Here is an 18271-nt window from a genome sequence, read left to right as displayed (position 1 = left end):
GACGTCGGTGTCGGCGACATGGCTGGTTTTCCTTTTGTAGTCCGTGATTGTCTGTAGACCCTGCCACATACGTCTCGTGTCTGAGACGTTGAATTGCGACTCCACTGTCTCTATACTGATGTTTTGCCAGTTAATTGCCTTGCGGCGTGAGTAGCTACACTGTTTGTATTCTGCCATATTCCCAGTCACCTTGCCATGGTTAAATGCGGTGGTTCGCGCTTTCAGTTTTGCGCAAATGCTGCCATCTATCCATAGTTTCTGGTTAGGGTAGGTTTTAATAGTCACAGTTGGCACAACGTCACCTATACACTTCCTGATAAACTCACTCACCTTTTCAGTGTATTCATCTAAATTATTTTCGCAAGCTACCCGGAACATATCCCAGTCCGCGTGATCAAAACAATCTTGAAGTGTGGATTCCTATTGGTCAGACCAGCATTGAATAGTCCTTAGCACAGGTACTTCCTGTTTGAGTTTCTGCCTATAGGAAGGGAGGAGAAAAATGTAGTCGTGGTCAGATTTGCCGAAATGAGGGCTGGGGAGGGCCTTATAACCATCCCGGAAGTTCGAAAAGCAATGGTTGAGGATTTTGTCAGCGCGAGTACAACAGTCGATATGTTGATAGAACTTCGGCAGCCTAGTCCTCAAATTTGCTTTGTTAAAATCCCCGGCTACAATAAATGCAGCCTCAGGATGTGGTTTCCAGTTTGAATAAAGTCTAGTGAAATTCTTTGAGGGCCGTCGTGGTATCGGCTTGAGGGGGGATATACACGGCCGTGACTATAACCGAAGAAAATTATCTTGGGAGATAATACGGTCTGCATTTGATTGTGAGATATTCTAGGTCGGGTGAACAGAAGGACTTGAGTTCCTGTATGTTACTACAATTACACCATGAGTCGTTAATCATGAAACACACACCTCCGCCCTTCTGCTTCCCGGAGAGATCTTTATTCCTGTCTGCGCGATAAACTGAGAACCCATCTGGCTGGACCGATTTTGACAGAATATCCCCAGAGAGCCATGTTTCCGTGAAACAAAGTATGTTACAGGCCTTGATGTCTCTCTGGAAAGAAATCCTTTCCCGGAGCTCGTCGAGCTTGTTAACCTGAGACTGAACATTAGCGAGTAGTATACTTGGAAGCGGTGGGTGGTGTGCCCGCCTCCTAAGTCGAACCAGCAGGCCGCTCCGAGTGCCTCTCCTCCGCCGGCGATGTTTTGGGTCAGCCGCTGGAATCAGTTCAATTGCCCTGGGGAGAGCAAACAAAGAATCTGCTTCGGAAAACTCATATTCCTGGTCGTAATGCTGGTGAGCTCTGATATCCAATAGTTTTTCCCGGCTGTATGTAATGATACAAAACACTTTCTGAGCTAATAATGTAAAAAATAATACATAAAAAAACAAAATACTGCAAAGTTTCCTAAGAGCTAGTCGCGAGGCCGCCATCCTCGTCGGCGCCAGGCATAGTAAATTCGATCAGACGTATCCCTTGAACAAACAAGATTAACCAACTCAAATCCCAATATGAGAGGTCCACCAAAGTCCTTGTCAATTCCCTGACAGCCCAACAATGTGCAATGGAGTGTTCACTGAGGATAGCTTGGGTTTTGGGAAAACACAAAAAAACATTTTCAGATGCTGAGATGGTAAAATAATGCATGTGTGAAGTTGCTAGCACCTTGCTTGAAGGTAAACTAAAAGATGAGCTCAGGGAAAAGATCAAACAGATCCCACTATCAGATTCCACAGCAATGAGGAGAACTGAAATATTAGCTGAAGATTTAACTTCACAACTTGATGAGGCCATTCAGAATGCACCACGCATTTCATTAGCTGTGGATGAAGCAACAGATAACACTGATAATGCCCAGCTTCTGGTGTTAGATTTTATAACGAAACAAATAAGTAATTCTGTGCGGAGCTGTAGCGCTTAACTAATCTAGAAGTACACACATGGGGAGAGGATATCCATGAGGCCATCAAAGGGATGCTGACAAAATGGGGATAGATCTGAAGTCTGTGGTCTCCATCACCACAGATGGAGCTCCAGCCATGATAGGAAGAGGGAGGGGACTGGTTGCACATTTGAAAGAGAACCACCCTAACCTGACGACATATCAATGCATCATCCATCAATCTGTCCTGTGTGCCAGTCTGGGAAAATAGTATTCTGAGGTCATGACAAAGATGATGAAACTGAACAGCTTTTTGAGAGCAACATCATCCCTACAACACTGCCTGCTACGAGGCATTCTGACAGAGGCCAATGCCAGTTTTGATGACTTACTACTGCACAACAATGTCAGATGGCTCAGCAAAGGCAAGGTTTAGGAACGCTTTTGGGCCATTCAGGAGGAAATCAAAGCTTTCTTATCAGAGCAAAAGAGTGACAAGGCAACTCAATTTTCTGAGTTTTTGGAAGATGAGGGGAAGATGGAAACAGTTGCATTTTTTTTACAGACATTACATCACACCTTAATCAACTGAATGTTAAGCTGCAGGGACGGGACAACACAGTGTGTGATATGATAACAGCAGTCGGGCTTTCCAGAATACCTTTGAGCTTTTCAAGAATGATCTCCAGGGAGAACTTGTCCACTTCCCCAATCTTCTGGTGCAAATGCAGGGAGACAAAGATGTTCTCAACCATGTTGATTTCATCCAGAAGCTGATGGATAACTTCAAGGTTCCCACAGGGGCCAGTATGAAAAATGTATGCACTCACTAATTGTAAGTCGCTCTGGATAAGAGCGTCTGCTAAATGACTAAAATGTCAATTGGATCACTAAAAAAATACAACTTTGTAGTCCCGTGTAGCTCAGTTGGTATAGCATGGCGCTTCCAACGCCAGGGTTGTGGGTTCGATCCCCACGGAGGACCAGTATGAAAAAATGTATGCACTCTAACTGTAAGTCGCTCTGGATAAGAGCGTCTGCTAAATGCCTAAAAATGTAAAAAGGTTCGCTTTGATGACTTCACTGTTGGAAGAGAACTGCTGCTGCTCATCCAGAACCCCTTCTTGGTCACAAATGTGACAAAATTGTCAGAAGAAGCAAAACAGATCTTCAGATGGGTAGCTGTTGCATCACTGCAAATGGAGTTGATCGAGCTGCAAGAAAATGTGGCCTTGAAGGAGCAGGCTGGTGATTGTGACCCTGTCCCTTTCTGGGGAAAGATGGTGCCTGCAGCTGATGTCCCTGTTCTCAGGAAACTGGCACCATACATCCTGACCATGTTTGGCTCCACAAACAGCTGTGAATCAGACTTCTCCACAATGAACTTTATTAAAAACAAGGCCCATGTACAATGGTTCACAGTGCACTTTTTGCATAGACAATTATGCAACCACTTTCGTTCTTCAGCAATGTTGCACAGCCTTTATTATTATTATTATTATTATTATTATTGTAATTAATTCAAATTCTTAATCTCATTTCATGTATTTAATGTACATTTTATATAACAAAATGTTTCCTAAGTCGTAGACGACTATGTTTGTTACTATGCTGTACCACAGCGCCGATAAAGGACGATATCCATCCGGACCTTTGCCACCTAGGAAATGTGTGTTACTGGACCTTCTCAAATAGTAGTTGAGTAACACTGGTCTAGGAAAAGGCGCCAATTCAACAGCACACTAATGTGTTTCAGAACCATGGGCAGCGAACACTATCCAACGCAGGAGAAAGCGCATTGGTTATAAAATAATAATATTTTTATTAGTGTTGCACCATTGTTCTTATGTAATATAACCATATACAATTTCAGTAACACATGTCTTAGAGTGATGGACTGTGCCATCCCCACATTGGATTAGTCAAATCAGAAAGGCGCTAATCAGACAGGTGGCTTAGTGGGTAAGAGCGTTGTGCCAGTAACCGAAAGGTCGCTGGTTCTAATCCCCGAGCCGACTAGGTTGAAAAAATCTGTCGATGTGCCCTTAAGCAAGGCACTTAACCCTAATTGCTCATGTAAGTCGCTCTGGATAAGAGCGTCTGCTAAATGACTAAAAATAAAAAAATAAAATATATATATTATGATACGACCAACAGCCTATCGACCAAACAATCGACCAGTCGACTAAATGGGGTCAGCCCTAGTCTGCAACCAGGTTAGCAAGGTAATCAATAATAATACACTAACGTTACACTCCCACAATTGGCAGATCGCTCACGTCCTACTGGATATTTACATTGGAGACACATTGTGCAATTTAAAAAAGGGCTTGCTAAACGAACGTTACTAGCTGACTAACAAGTCAGCTACCTAGCTAGCTACAATAACAAAGTTAGCTAGCTACGTCAGCTAGTTAACTAACGTTACCGCATGACTGTCAAAGTGCCTGAAGCCATAATTACCAGCGAACAACTTCCTGAGCTACATAGGCACCTTTCTCAAAAACGAGTAGATAATTCTAACACCTAGTTGGTACAGAATAACAGTGAATGGAAATATAACGATGTAGAGTTAGCTATATGAACTTGCGAAAGTTAGCCTAGCTTGCCAGTACTGCTAGCGGCCCAAGCTAACTAGCTAGCTAGCTACCCAATTTATGCAAGGAGGCTCTCGTGCTTATCGGATTTTCCATGCTCCCAGGTAAACGCCGGCACAGCCTTCTCCGCGTGCATCCCCGCCACACTGTTGTTGTGCATTCAAATCGATGATTAATTACCTGAAAGTTGAATACTTGCACAGGCAAAGGCATCTTTTCCCGTTGCTGTCGTTCTGCAGCAACAGCGTCTATCACATCCGGCGCATGGGTTCACAGCAGGGATCGTTACGTAATGACGTCTGCTCTGCTCCAGATGTGTCGGATGCAGAAGAAAAAAATATTATACATGGTCGCAAACTGATTGGTATGCACATTTGTAACCGTAAAGATACTACTTAGTTCATAAAGGAAAACATGAATAACTTAAATTGTAAATAAGAACATTTTGAGATCAACCTTGCGATGAATACATGTTTTACTTTGTCACACTACTTTAGGGTTTGTTGTCGTTTTGTCGCGAGTTTTTGGTCTGACAACTTTTCAATTGTCAGCACAAAATAGTTTACGACAGCCTTCCATACAGAGCGAAAATAGCAACACAGTGGCAACAGCTGTAGCCTGGGGTGTAATCATTTGTCCAAACAGTTGGCAACTAAAACGAGAGTTTCTAATGGACAAATTCAGGTACTGTAAATCCATCCCCGATTCGTTCCGTTTGCTTCTGTTTAAGAAACGTTTTGCAACATAATTGGTGTAATGAATATGCCCCTAGGATACTACGCTACAGGGACAGATGCACTATGCTCCGCCATTATCTGGTTGCTAAAATTCTAATAGTACGCCTAATTTCAGTTTGTGGCAAAACAAGCAGTAATTGTGCAGAGAATGACCGCTGTGAAATATATTTTCCATAACCAACAATATTGTGTATTCCGCTGTTTGAAGCTGGTGTACAAAACCGAAAGTAAAATACGCAAAAACGAAACTGCATAGAAATATCACACATAGAACATATCTACCGCTTCTTAGACTTGCTTTCAACGGGAATGAAATATCTATAACTCATATTTCTATGTGAATTTGGTCGGGTATCCCAAAAAGTTACATATTGTAGCAAGGGCCAAGTCAGCATCACCAGCCAGAGGGCGCTCAGTTTCAGATGTTGGAGAGGAAGAAGCACCGGGTTAATAGTAGGTGGTTTTGAGAGGTGTCCGAGAAACAGAAGTCGTTTATAATCGCAATGGAACCCAATGATGTTGTTTGATTCACTTGCGGTTGACTGGCGGAGTGCACAGCTTGGCTACTTTGAATCACGGTCGTATAAACGAGCTGCTGAAAGCGATGGTTAAAGTTTGAGTCGAATCAAAGTCAGGACGAGGAGACAAAAAATAGACGATCTTTGAAGAGGATTAAAAAAGCGCCTGGAAAACCTTTATTAATCTCTTCATTGATCCGATTCTGCTCACTTCATTCAATTTCGGTGACCAGTTCCCTGGTGTTTTGTTGTTGCAGTTGGGAGGAAGCACATCGGAGGAAGGTGTAAAACCACAGCCATGTGGTTTATTTTTTTCCATGTAAGTATTAGCCCTACGCTGTAGCTATTTTCTTTATCACAGAAGAAGTGTTTTAAGTAAATCGGCATACTCAGGGTTATTGTACATTACTGCCACAAGATCGACTAGGAAGTGCTACATTTTCATATCATGTAGCCTAATTCAAAATAATTGATTAGACCACAGACTCTAGCCTCTCTTTTGTTTACCGTAGCACAGCCTATGGACACGAGATAGACACGAAACAACTCCTAAACATCCCTTTAAACTTTAAATTGACCCTTTTAAGAGCCAATAATGTTGCTTAATCGCGTTGTTTTTGTAGTCATACGTTTGTTATGAACTCTACAGTTGAATCACAGAGCCAACACCAGTCAGACATGTTTCTATTGGCAGTGCCCCAATCTGGCAGATTTGCATTGCCTAATCTTCAGAGAAAAAAAGCTATATTTCTATTTTTGATAATCCCGAACCAGGCACATTAACATTTATTTTATGAATTAGGATTATTTATTTACATCCCTCTTGTTCATGCTATATCCACATATCTATATGTGCTAAGAGCTCATATTTCACTAAGGAGACACATTTTAGTAAAGAAAAAAGGGTTGGATTACATCCCTGTGCTTCCTACAACTGACATCTGTTACTGGTTGAAGTATCAATCCCTCTGAAAATAGCAGCAAACAGGAAATTGCTCACACACTGAAAATAAGTCTGGCTATTAAATGTGACACTATAAACCGACTGGCAAATTGCAGGGCATGAGTGACTATGTGCCAAGAGGAGAACTTCCTGTCTTTGCCAATTCAGCAAAAGTTAGTGGTCAGACTGAGAAGAAATAGCATTTGCCAATTGAGAGGGACTCAGTCAGAATATGTATAGAGTTGTACAGCGAAATCTTGGTTATTTTACGCAGAAACAGACTGGTCTGTCTGGCAACCAGGCTACATTAAATCCAGTGCAGGAGCCAGTCTCCATACACTCAACTAGATTATGTTCTCAAGTGTGTCACTGTCATCTTATGATGAGGATGATGATGATGATGTGTGTCGAAGTCTCTTCAGGTTCCCGTGTGAGGTCATAAAGATGGGACGCGGCGGTCCAGGGAGCAAAGCTGGCGCTGGCGGCTGACTGGCCCCTCCAGCAGCCAATCAGGATGCATGTCTCCTCGATGGGTGTCAGCAAGCTATGCTTCCTGTTCTCCCTGGCTCTCTGTGCCCTGCTGCTCCTCCTCCCCACCCTCCAGCCCTCACAGCACCAGGGGGACCTGCCCCAGCCCCGGGCCCACAACAAGCCTGCCCGGCGCCCTGGACGTCTGGTGGTTCCTCTCCAGGCAGATATGGGGAACGGGACAGTGACAGTGGGGCGTAAAGGGATTGATGGTGTCTCTATGGAGCAGAGCACACCCAGAGAGACCAAGAGGACTGGGGATGGGGACTGGGTGTATACAGCTGGTCGAGGTGACACCCAGGGCACTGGGAAGTATACACACTCTCAGATACGGTCGGAGGGGAACTTCCTCCACAGAGCTGGGGGTGTGGCGGGGGCTGGAGGGTCTCGGTCCAGGAACCCTCTGGAGCTGAAAGACATTTTCATAGCGGTGAAGACCACCAGGAAGTACCACAAGTCCAGATTGGATCTGTTGTTCCAGACCTGGGTGTCCAAAGCCAAAGAACAGGTAGGGAGGAACACACACGCAGGCATACACACATGTTTTGTCTACAGGGTAGATCATCTCCTTTGTCTTGTACTGTTACCAAGTCCTCCAGACAGCATGTTTCCAAAGTACACAATGACCTCTCTCTCTCCCCCCCCCCCCCCCCCCTCCTCCCCCCCCCTCTCTCTCTCTCTCTCTCTCTCTCCTCTCTCTCTCTCTCTCTCTCCCCCCCTCTCTCTCTCTCTCTCTCTCTCTCTCTCTCTCTCTCTCTCTCTCTCTCTCTCTCTCTCTCTCTCTCTCTCTCTCTCTCTCTCTCTCTCTCTCTCTCTCTCTCTCTCTCTCTCTCTCTCTCTCTCTCTCTCTCTCTCTCTCTCTCTCTCTCTCTCTCTCTCTCTCTCTCTCTCTCTCTCTCCTCTCTCTCTCTCTCTCTCTCCTCTCTCTCTCTCTCTCTCTCTCTCTCTCCTCTCTCTCTCTCTCTCTCTCTCTCTCTCTCTCTCTCTCTCTCTCTCTCTCTCTCTCTCTCTCTCTCTCTCTCTCTCTCTCTCTCTCTCTCTCTCTCTCTCTCTCTCTCTCTCTCTCTCTCTCTCTCTCTCTCTCTCTCTCTCTCCTCTCTCTCTCTCTCTCTCTCTCTCTCTCTCTCTCTCTCTCTCTCTCTCTCTCTCTCTCTCTCTCTCTCTCCAGCAGCTGTAGTAACATTACAGTGGCATGGGCTGCATCTCACTGAACTACACTGCAGGTCCATTTCTCTGAACACTTTACTGTACTCCTTCAACGAGGGTTTGATATCATATAGAACACATCATATACAACATACTCTATCATATAGAACACATCATATAGAATATACTGTATCATATAGAACATACTGTATAATATAGAACATACTGTATCATATAGAACATATCATATAGAACATACTGTATGATTTAGAACACATCATACAGCATAGAACATCATATAGAATGCATCATATAGAATATACTGTATCATATAGAATATACTGTATCATATAGAACACATCATATAGAACATACTGTATCATATAGAACTCATCATATAGAACATACTGTATCATATAGAACTCATCATATAGAACATACTGTATAATATAGAACATACTGTATCATATAGAACACATCATATAGAACATACTATATCATATAAAACTCATCATATAGAACATACTGTATCATATAGACCATGTCATATAGAACATATCATATATATTCACTCATCCATTTATATGCATATGATACAGTCTTACACTCAGCTGGCCCCTCCCCGGATTTTGTGTTAAACATTCTACAACAGCTTTCTTACTGTCCAACAAGCTTTCTCTGCCCTTAACTGTCTCCCGAGTGGCGCAGTGGTCTAAGGCACTGCATCGCAGTGCTAGCTGTGCCACTAGAGATCCTGGTTCGTATCCAGACTCTGTCGTAGCCGGCCGCGACCGGGAGACCCATGGGGCGGTGCACAATTGGCCCAGCGTTGTCCAGGGTAGGGGAGGGAATGGCCGGCAGGGATGTAGCTCGGTTGGTAGAGCATGGCGTTTGCAACGCCAGGGTTGTGGGTTCGATTCCCACGGGGGGCCAGTATGAACATTTTTTACAAAAATAATGTAAGTCGCTCTGGATAAAAGCGTCTGCTAAATGACTAAAATGTAATGTAAATGTTAACATTGTTCTGAACACCTCCAAAACAAAGGTCTTCTGGTTTGGTAAGAAGAACGTCCCTCTCTCCACCGGTGTGATTACTCTGTAGCTCAATTGGTAGAGCATGGTGCTTGTAACGCCAGGGTAGTGGGTTTGATCCCCGGGACCACCCATACGTAAAAATGTATGCGCACATCTGCTAAATGGCATATTATTATTACTACCTCTGAGGGTTTAGATCTTGAGGTAGTCACCTCATACAAGTACTTGGGAGTATGGGTGGTTGGTACACTGTCCTTCTCTCAGCACATATTCAAGCTGCAGGCTAAGTTTAAATCTAGACTTGGTTTCCTCTATCGTAAATCGCTCCTCTTTCACCCCAGCTGCCAAACTAACCCTGATTCAGATGACCATCCTACCCATGCTAGATTACGGAGACGTCATTTATACACTGCTCAAAAAAATAAAGGGAACACTTAAACAACACAATGTAACTCCAAGTCAATCACACTTCTGTGAAATCAAACTGTCCACTTAGGAAGCAACACTGATTGACAATACATTTCACATGCTGTTGTGCAAATGGAATAGACATTATAGGCAATTAGCAAGACACCCCCAATAAAGAAGTGGTTCTGCAGGTGGTGACCACAGACCACTTCTCAGTTCCTATGCTTCCTGGCTGATGTTTTGGTCACTTTTGAATGCTGGCGGTGCTTTCACTCTAGTGGTAGCATGAGACGGAGTCTACAACCCACACAAGTGGCTCAGGTAGTGCAGCTCATCCAGGATGGCACATCAATGCGAGCTGTGGCAAGAAGGTTTGCTGTGTCCGTCAGCATAGTGTCCAGAGCATGGAGGCGCTACCAGGAGACAGGCCAGTACATCAGGAGACGTGGAGGAGGCCGTCGGAGGGCAACAACCCAGCAGCAGGACCGCTACCTCCGCCTTTGTGCAAGGAGGAGCAGGAGGAGCACTGCCAGAGCCCTGCAAAATGACCTCCAGCAGGCCACAAATGTGCATGTGTCTGCTCAAACGGTCAGAAACAGACTCCATGAGGGTGGTATGAGGGCCCGACGTCCACAGGTGGGGGTTGTGCTTACAGCCCAACACCGTGCAGGACGTTTGGCATTTGCCAGAGAACACCAAGATTGGCAAATTCGCCACTGGCGCCCTGTGCTCTTCACAGATAAAAGCAGGTTCACACTGAGCACATGTGACAGACGTGACAGAGTCTGGAGACGCCGTGGAGAACGTTCTGCTGCCTGCAACATCCTCCAGCATGACCAGTTTGGCGGTGGGTCAGTCATGGTGTGGGGTGGCATTTCTTTTGGGGGCCGCACAGCCCTCCATGTGCTTGCCAGAGGTAGCCTGACTGCCATTAGGTACCGAGATGAGATCCTCAGACCCCTTGTGAGACCATATGCTGCTGCGGTTAGCCCTGGGTTCCTCCTAATGCAAGACAATGCTAGACCTCATGTGGCTGGAGTGTGTCAGCAGTTCCTGCAAGAGGAAGGCATTGATGCTATGGACCGCCCGTTCCCCAGACCTGAATCCAATTGAGCACATCTGGGACATCATGTCTCGCTCCATCCACCAACGCCACGTTGCACCACAGACTGTCCAGGAGTTGGCGGATGCTTTAGTCCAGGTCTGGGAGGAGATCCCTCAGGAGACCATCCGCCACCTCATCAGGAGCATGCCCAGGCATTGTAGGGAGGTCATACAGGCACGTGGAGGCCACACACACTACTGAGCCTCATTTTGACTTGTTTTAAGGACATTACATCAAAGTTGGATCAGCCTGTAGTGTGGTTTTCCACTTTAATTTTGAGGGTGACTCCAAATCCAGACCTCCATGGGTTGATACATTTGATTTCCATTGATAATTTTTGTGTGATTTTGTTGTCAGCACATTCAACTATGTAAAGAAAAAAGTATTTAATACGATTATTTCATTCATTCAGATCTAGGATGTGTTGTTTAAGTGTTCCCTTTATTTTTTTGAGCAGTGTAGATCGGCAGATAAGGGTGCTCTCGAGCGGCTAGATGTTCTTTACCATTCGGCCATCAGATTTGCCACCAATGCTCCTTATAGGACACATCACTGCACTCTATACTCCTCTGTAAACTGGTCTTCTCTGTATACCCGTCGCAAGACCCACTGGTTGATGCTTATTTTTAAAACCCTCTTAGGCCTCACTCCCCCTATCTGAGATACCTACTGCAGCCCTCAACCTCCACATACAACACCTGTTCTGCCAGTCACTTTCTGTTAAAGGTCCCCAAAGCACACACATCCCTGGGTCGCTCCTCTTTTCAGTTCGCTGCAGCTAGCGACTGGAATGAGCTGCAAAAAACACTCAAACTGGACAGTTATCTCCATCTCTTAATTCAAAGACTCAATCATGGACACTCTTACTGACAGTTGTGGCTGCTTCGCGTGATGTATTGTTGTCTCTACCTTCTTGCCCTTTGTGCTGTTGTCTGTGCCCAATAATGTTTGTACCATGTTTTGTGCTGCTATCATGTTGTGCTGCTGTCATGTTGTGTTGCTACCATTATGTTGTCATGTTGTGTTACTATCATGCTGTGTTGTCATGTGTTGCTGCCATGCTATGTTATGTTATGTAGTGTTGTGGTGTCTCTCTTGTCATGATGTGTGTTTTGTCCTATATTTTTATTAGATTTTTTACTTTTAGTCCCCGCAGGAGGCCTTTTGCCTTTTGGTAGGCCGTCATTGTAAATAATAATTTGTTCTTAACTGACTTGCCTAGTTAACTAAAGGTTAAATAAAAATAAATATAGAACACATCATATAGAATATACTGTATCATATAGAACACACTATCATATAGAACATACTGTATCATATAGAACACACTGTATCATATAGAACATACTGTATCATATAGAACACACTATCATATAGAACATACTGTATCATATAGAACATCATATATAACATACTGTATCATATAGAACACACTATCATATATAACATACTGTATCATATAGAACACATCATATAGAACATACTGTATCATATAGAACATATCCTATAGAACATACTGTATCATATAGAACACACTGTATAATATAGAACATGTTATTTTTGTTTCATATACATTTTAAAGTGAAAAATATGAGTCAGCATAATTATGTTGCCATGGAATTGCCCATTGCCAAGAGTATCAGCTCATGTGGTTCAGAATGAAAAGAAGTGCGTCAAGAGCACAGAGGCCATTTGGAATCAATTGACTCCTTGGATCTGGTTCTATAACTCTTCTAGCAAACCACATGCGGAACTCATCTCCATGAATTGGCACCAAGCCATCTTATTGGCTCTTACACCAGTCTCTGTTGTTCTTATGGTAGTTTGGTGCGTTATTGGGTGTTCCCATATAACAGTTAGAATCCTTCGATGATGTTCTGTGGAGCCATAAACTTAAAATACATTTCCTGAGAAGAGAACTCCATGTCTTCTCCACCCCTCTTAACCTCAGTCACTAGGGCCCAATCCCCAATCCTAACACATTGTCCCATCAATGCATGATTTATGCTTAAGTTTGAGTTACCTGTATCTCATGTTAGGATTCAGTGATCTGTATATACAGGACCATAATGAGACACAGATGTTGGAGTAGAGATGGTATAGAAGGACAGAACAGATGTTCTACTGAACAGTGGCCGTAGGTTCTGAAGTGTGTGTGTGTGTGTGTGTGAGGACTCATGGCATGGACATGGAAAGGTTAAGCACATGACAGCGTGTGTGTAGGAATGGTGGAAAGGCATGGCAGCTGCTGGTTGCATGCCCTGTGTGTGCCTCGGGATGTGCAGGGTTGGGAAGCGTGTGTGTATGGTGGTAGACCCTGGGACCCCAGAGGGAGGATATTCCTGAGAGAGGAGAGCAGGAGACGTGAGTAGGAGGAACACAGTGCTGTGTTTGTTCTCTCTCTCTCTCTGCAGGAATCTGCCCCCTCCACCTGCTCCACCACCACCCCTTTAAAAGGCTGGGGGTGCATGGGGAATCTGTGGGAGCAGGGTTGGTTTTGTGAACTGGGAAGGAAGTGGGAGTGGGTGCTGGGTGGGTTGGGGAGAGGAGATTGTCTTTAGGTAAAGGGGTTGGGATAGGGGGCAGGAGGAATGTGTTTAGGGGATAAGTCAGGGTGAATAGTGAGGCAGGGAGAAAGGGGGAGAATTCTCTGGTGTAATCCCTCTCCAAACACAGGGATCTATAGGAGGCTGTAGAATATATTATATATCAACAGTCCCCACCCAGGGATCTATAGGAGGCTGTAGAATATATTATATATCAACAGGCTAAAGAGCACAGCTGGGGATAACTGTGTTATAGGGTAGAACCAGAACTGTGTTATAGGGTAGAACCAGAACTGTGTTATAGGGTAGAACCAGAACTGTGTTATAGGGTAGAACCAGAACTGTGTTATAGGGTAGAACCAGAACTGTGTTATAGGGTAGAACCATAACTGTGTTATAGGGTAGAACCATAACTGTGTTATAGGGTAGAACCATAACTGTGTTATAGGGTAGAACCAGAACTGTGTCATAGGGTAGAGCCAGAACTGTGTCATAGGGTAGAACCAGAACTGTGTCATAGGGTAGAACCAGGACTGTGTCATAGGGTAGAACCAGAACTGTGTCATAGGGTAGAACCAGGACTGTGTCATAGGTTAGAACCAGAACTGCGTCATAGGGTAGAACCAGGACTGCGTCATAGGGTAGAACCAGAACTGTGTCATAGGGTAGAACCAGGACTGTGTCATAGGGTAGAACCAGGACTGTGTCATAGGTTAGAACCAGAACTGCGTCATAGGGTAGAACCAGGACTGCGTCATAGGGTAGAACCAGAACTGTGTCATAGGGTAGAACCAGAACTGTGTCATAGGGTAGAACCAGGACTGTGTCATAGGGTAGAACCAGAACTGTGTCATAGGGTAGAACCAGAACTGCGTCATAGGGTAGAACCAGGACTGTGTCATAGGGTAGAACCAGGACTGTGTCATAGGGTAGAACCAGAACTGCGTCATAGGGTAGAACCAGAACTGCGTCATAGGGTAGAACCAGACCTGCGTCATAGGGTAGAACCAGACCTGCGTCATAGGGTAGAACCAGAACTGTGTCATAGGGTAGAACCAAGACTGTTTCATAGGGTAGAACCAGAACTGTTTCATAGGGTAGAGCCAGAACTGCGTCATAGGGTAGAACCAGAACTGTGTCATAGGGTAGAACCAGAACTGTGTCATAGGGTAGAACCAGAACTGTGTCATAGGGTAGAACCAGAACTGCGTCATAGGGTAGAACCAGGACTGTGTCATAGGGTAGAACCAGGACTGTGTCATAGGGTAGAACCAGAACTGTGTCATAGGGTAGAACCAAGACTGTTTCATAGGGTAGAGCCAGAACTGCGTCATAGGGTAGAACCAAGACTGTGTCATAGGGTAGAACCAGAACTGTGTCATAGGGTAGAACCAGAACTGTGTCATAGGGTAGAACCAGAACTGTGTCATAGGGTAGAACCAGGACTGTGTCATAGGGTAGAACCAGAACTGCGTCATAGGGTAGAACCAGGACTGCGTCATAGGGTAGAACCAGGACTGCGTCATAGGGTAGAACCAGGACTGTGTCATAGGGTAGAACCAGAACTGTGTCATAGGGTAGAACCAGAACTATTCTATTATTGAAAGATTCCCATGTGTTAAATAGTATGTAGCGTAGAATTGTGTTTAAAGTTGGAATGGGTTCCCATTTGGCAGTTCTGAGTAACTTGAAGAGAAAGGAGTGAAGGGATAGGCTACTTCATACTCTTTTCCATAGCCAACATACGTCACACTAAAACACACTTTCACACCTATGCTTATTTCACACCCAGAACACTTTAAACACACTGCATCTTGAAACACACATAAAGTACACTACTTCACACCTATGCTACCTTTTTATGCCAGCACATATTTGCACTGCTTGAGTAAACAGCAGGGGTGTTAGCACAGCTGCTGAAGTTTAGGGACCAACCAGAAACCGATGCGCGTCCCAAATAGCACCGTATGGACCCTGATGTACAACATGTGCACTATATAGGGAATAGGGGGCCATTTCAGTCAGAGAGTATGTGACTGTGGTTAATATCCGCGGTCTGTTCCGGGCCTATAAAACAGACCAGCAGTGAGGCCCTTCAACAAAGAGTTCCATTGTTCAGCTGCACATTAACAGGACCAAACACACTGGCCCACTTTGCTCACTAACTAACGTCACTGACGTTGGATCACCGTCAGGTCTCTAACCAGCTCCTTTTGTGTTGACATAAAAATATTCTACCTTCCAGGCAGCTCCAGCGGTGTTCCAAATAGCCCATAAGATGACTGTTCAAAGACTGCATTGTGCTGGAGGCCCACTGTGTGTCTACTGTCCACCTGCACAACTAGCGACTAAAAGACTAGCCTTGTTGTCCAAGTGTGACAACCTACCAACCGTTTTGACTGTTGGCTCAGACTGGTGTAGCTCTAATAGCCTTTAGGTCAACAAGGTCAAGCCACTCAACAGACAATTTTAGGAGCATCCGTAAAGAGCAGCAGCTGGGTAGTTCCACTAATTTATAGATAATGTGGATGTGTCAGGCTCATCAGTTGTTTTACTGTTTGTGAACCCAGATGGTTTGAAGAGTAGTGGGATCTACAGAAGGGCAGGGCTCTGATTGGTGTCTGGGGTCCGATGGAATGGAACTTTTAACAGTCAGTCTGGCTCATGCAGGGTTTATGAAGTAGTATGAAGTTGCTACAAGACACTGATCTAAGGTCTGTTTTGTGTTTCTTCTCACTAATGGTTAAGGTTAGGATTATGGTGGGTAAGCTGATCCTAGATCTGTGACTACGGGCAATGTCTACCTAGAGCGAGTTTAAAGGATGCCTGCTGGGTTTATTTGGGCCTGTTAAAACCCTATGAGAGAGCAGCTATCTCTCTTCAGCCCCCATCTTGCTGAGTGAACACAATCTCAAGGCTAACCTTCTCTCCGTATACGTTTCTCTGAAGAAAAAAGAGAAATGGAAGACACTGAGTCACAGCTTTAGTCTCTGGGTCTTTCAAATGTGGAAACTTTTCTAGGAATCCTTCTACAGTGTTCATAATAAAGTTGGTGGAAAATGACTTGAGGGAAGGAGGAAAGTTACTGAAGGGATTGGAAGCTTTCTCCTGCACGGTATAGCAACTTTGAAAGAACTAGAGTAGAACCATGGGTATTTTGAAATGTTTATACAAGATGTTAATCACTTTTGTCATGGGTGCGTTGTTTCAATAGCCTGTCAGAGAATGTACAGTGCCTTCAGAAAGTATTCATACCCCTTGACTTATTACACATTTTGTTAAAGCCTGAATTCAAAATGGATTTTAAAAAATGTATATCACCCATCTACACACAATACCCCATAAGGATAGTTTACATTTTTTATTTCAATTTTATGTGGGAACATTCACTGTCTTCTTGCTAAGCAACGCCAGTGTAGATTTGGCCTTGTGTTTTAGGTTATTGTCCTGCTGAAAGGTGAATTAATCTCCCAGTGTCTGGTGGAAAGCAGACAACCAGGTTTTCCTCTAGGATTTTACCTGTGCTTAGCTCCATTCCGTTTCTTTTTTTATCCTGAAAAACTCCCCAGTCCTTAACCTTTTCACACGTACCAACAAACGGGTGTGATCATTCTACAGTGCTCCCTGCTGCGTACGCTCAAACCGGTGTGATTAGAACGCTTATTTAGAATGTCCAGTTTCGATTGACGCAACAGTCAGCATTTGAGCTAGCAACAGTGTTTTTTCACAGAAACATTTTGCACAAACACAGTCCTTACAAAGTTATGTCCTGAATGTGACCAGTACATTTTTTGGATGCATGTTACGACAGCATACACAATCATCTAAATCGAAAAATGTAGGTTACATTAGTCCTAGCGCTAACTGAGGAAAGATTGACTAACACAAGCGGTCATATTTAGATATTTAGATAACTCTCAGCTTTCAGAAACCACAATATGAAATAGCTAATAGCAATTACTATTTATAATACATCACATCACGGGTGAGCTCACCATTGATCAAAATAATTGAGTAAAACACTTTCTAGAAATCGAAAGTAATCCGACGATGGGTAGTTTGTGCGCGCCGCCTTGTTAATTTTTTTCGCCTCAACCAAAGATAATAAGAGGAGACAAGACGAGTTTGGTCTGTTTGCAGTATGCATGTTGACAGACATTTACGTGACACCCAGAATGCATTGTATAATGTCAACAAACATGGCGCCACACATAGCTGGCAAATAGCTTAGCATTAGCTCATTAAAAATCAATAGAACCTTCAAAAAAGTATTTTACACACATCATAGGTGTCCATTACAATTTATGCAATAATTGGAATGCATTATTTGTCACCAGTACTTGTGAATAAAACTGTAAATACATTATGCTCCATACATACAAAACATACAAACTGTATGCTATAGTAGAAACGACAACACGGTATACAGAAAATAAGGCACTAACTTTGATAGGAACGCACACATGTCCAAAGTTATTATTTGTAAGGAAAACAACAAGGCAATGCGAGCGCCAGCCAGAAAATGTTCCAATTCGAGCAAGACTGCGCAAATGTCTGCATACCTGATCTGCGGAAGCATTGATGAAGACGTGCTTGGGCTCTCCTCGAAGAAATAAGTTTGTCCGGCTCAGTAAAGCCTCAAACATAAATTGTCCGCAACAGTGAAATGGGCTACTTCTATGTGAATTAATGAGGAGGCGGAACACACCTCAATTCAAACTGTTAGAAAATAAAACTTGTTAGAAAATAATTTGAAATTGAGAAGTTGAAACAGCCTATAACCGGTGCCCCCGCACATTGACTCTGCACCGG

At 44.0% G+C, this 18271-nt stretch overlaps 2 protein-coding genes across 5 annotated transcripts in view; one reads left to right on the top strand and one right to left on the bottom strand.

Moving 5' to 3' along the window:
- The window catches only part of LOC121577663 (COP9 signalosome complex subunit 1), a 37503-nt gene extending 32727 nt beyond the window's left edge, over nt 1–4776 (bottom strand). The window contains exon 1 of the mRNA XM_041891436.1: nt 4674–4776. Within this exon, the coding sequence (XP_041747370.1) occupies nt 4674–4706 (33 nt within the window). The 5' untranslated portion in view covers nt 4707–4776. The remainder of the gene's footprint in view (nt 1–4673) is intronic.
- A 22-nt stretch (nt 4777–4798) lies between these two features.
- The window catches only part of LOC121577674 (beta-1,3-N-acetylglucosaminyltransferase radical fringe-like), a 31509-nt gene continuing 18036 nt past the window's right edge, over nt 4799–18271 (top strand). Inside the window, exons 1-3 of one of the 4 annotated variants that reach the window (XM_041891447.2) lie at nt 4842–4857; nt 6006–6067; nt 7105–7727. In XM_041891447.2, the coding sequence (XP_041747381.1) occupies nt 7206–7727 (522 nt within the window). In that variant the 5' untranslated portion in view covers nt 4842–4857; nt 6006–6067; nt 7105–7205. Of the gene's footprint in view, nt 4858–5623; nt 6068–7104; nt 7728–18271 lie in introns of those variants that run through there. The other 3 variants (XM_041891464.2, XM_041891457.2, XM_045222532.1) reach the window with 3 other exon arrangements.

Source organism: Coregonus clupeaformis, chromosome 1, assembly GCF_020615455.1.
Source record: "Coregonus clupeaformis isolate EN_2021a chromosome 1, ASM2061545v1, whole genome shotgun sequence".
Taxonomy (NCBI): domain Eukaryota; kingdom Metazoa; phylum Chordata; class Actinopteri; order Salmoniformes; family Salmonidae; genus Coregonus; species Coregonus clupeaformis.
This window is presented reverse-complemented; position numbering and strand designations above follow the sequence as displayed.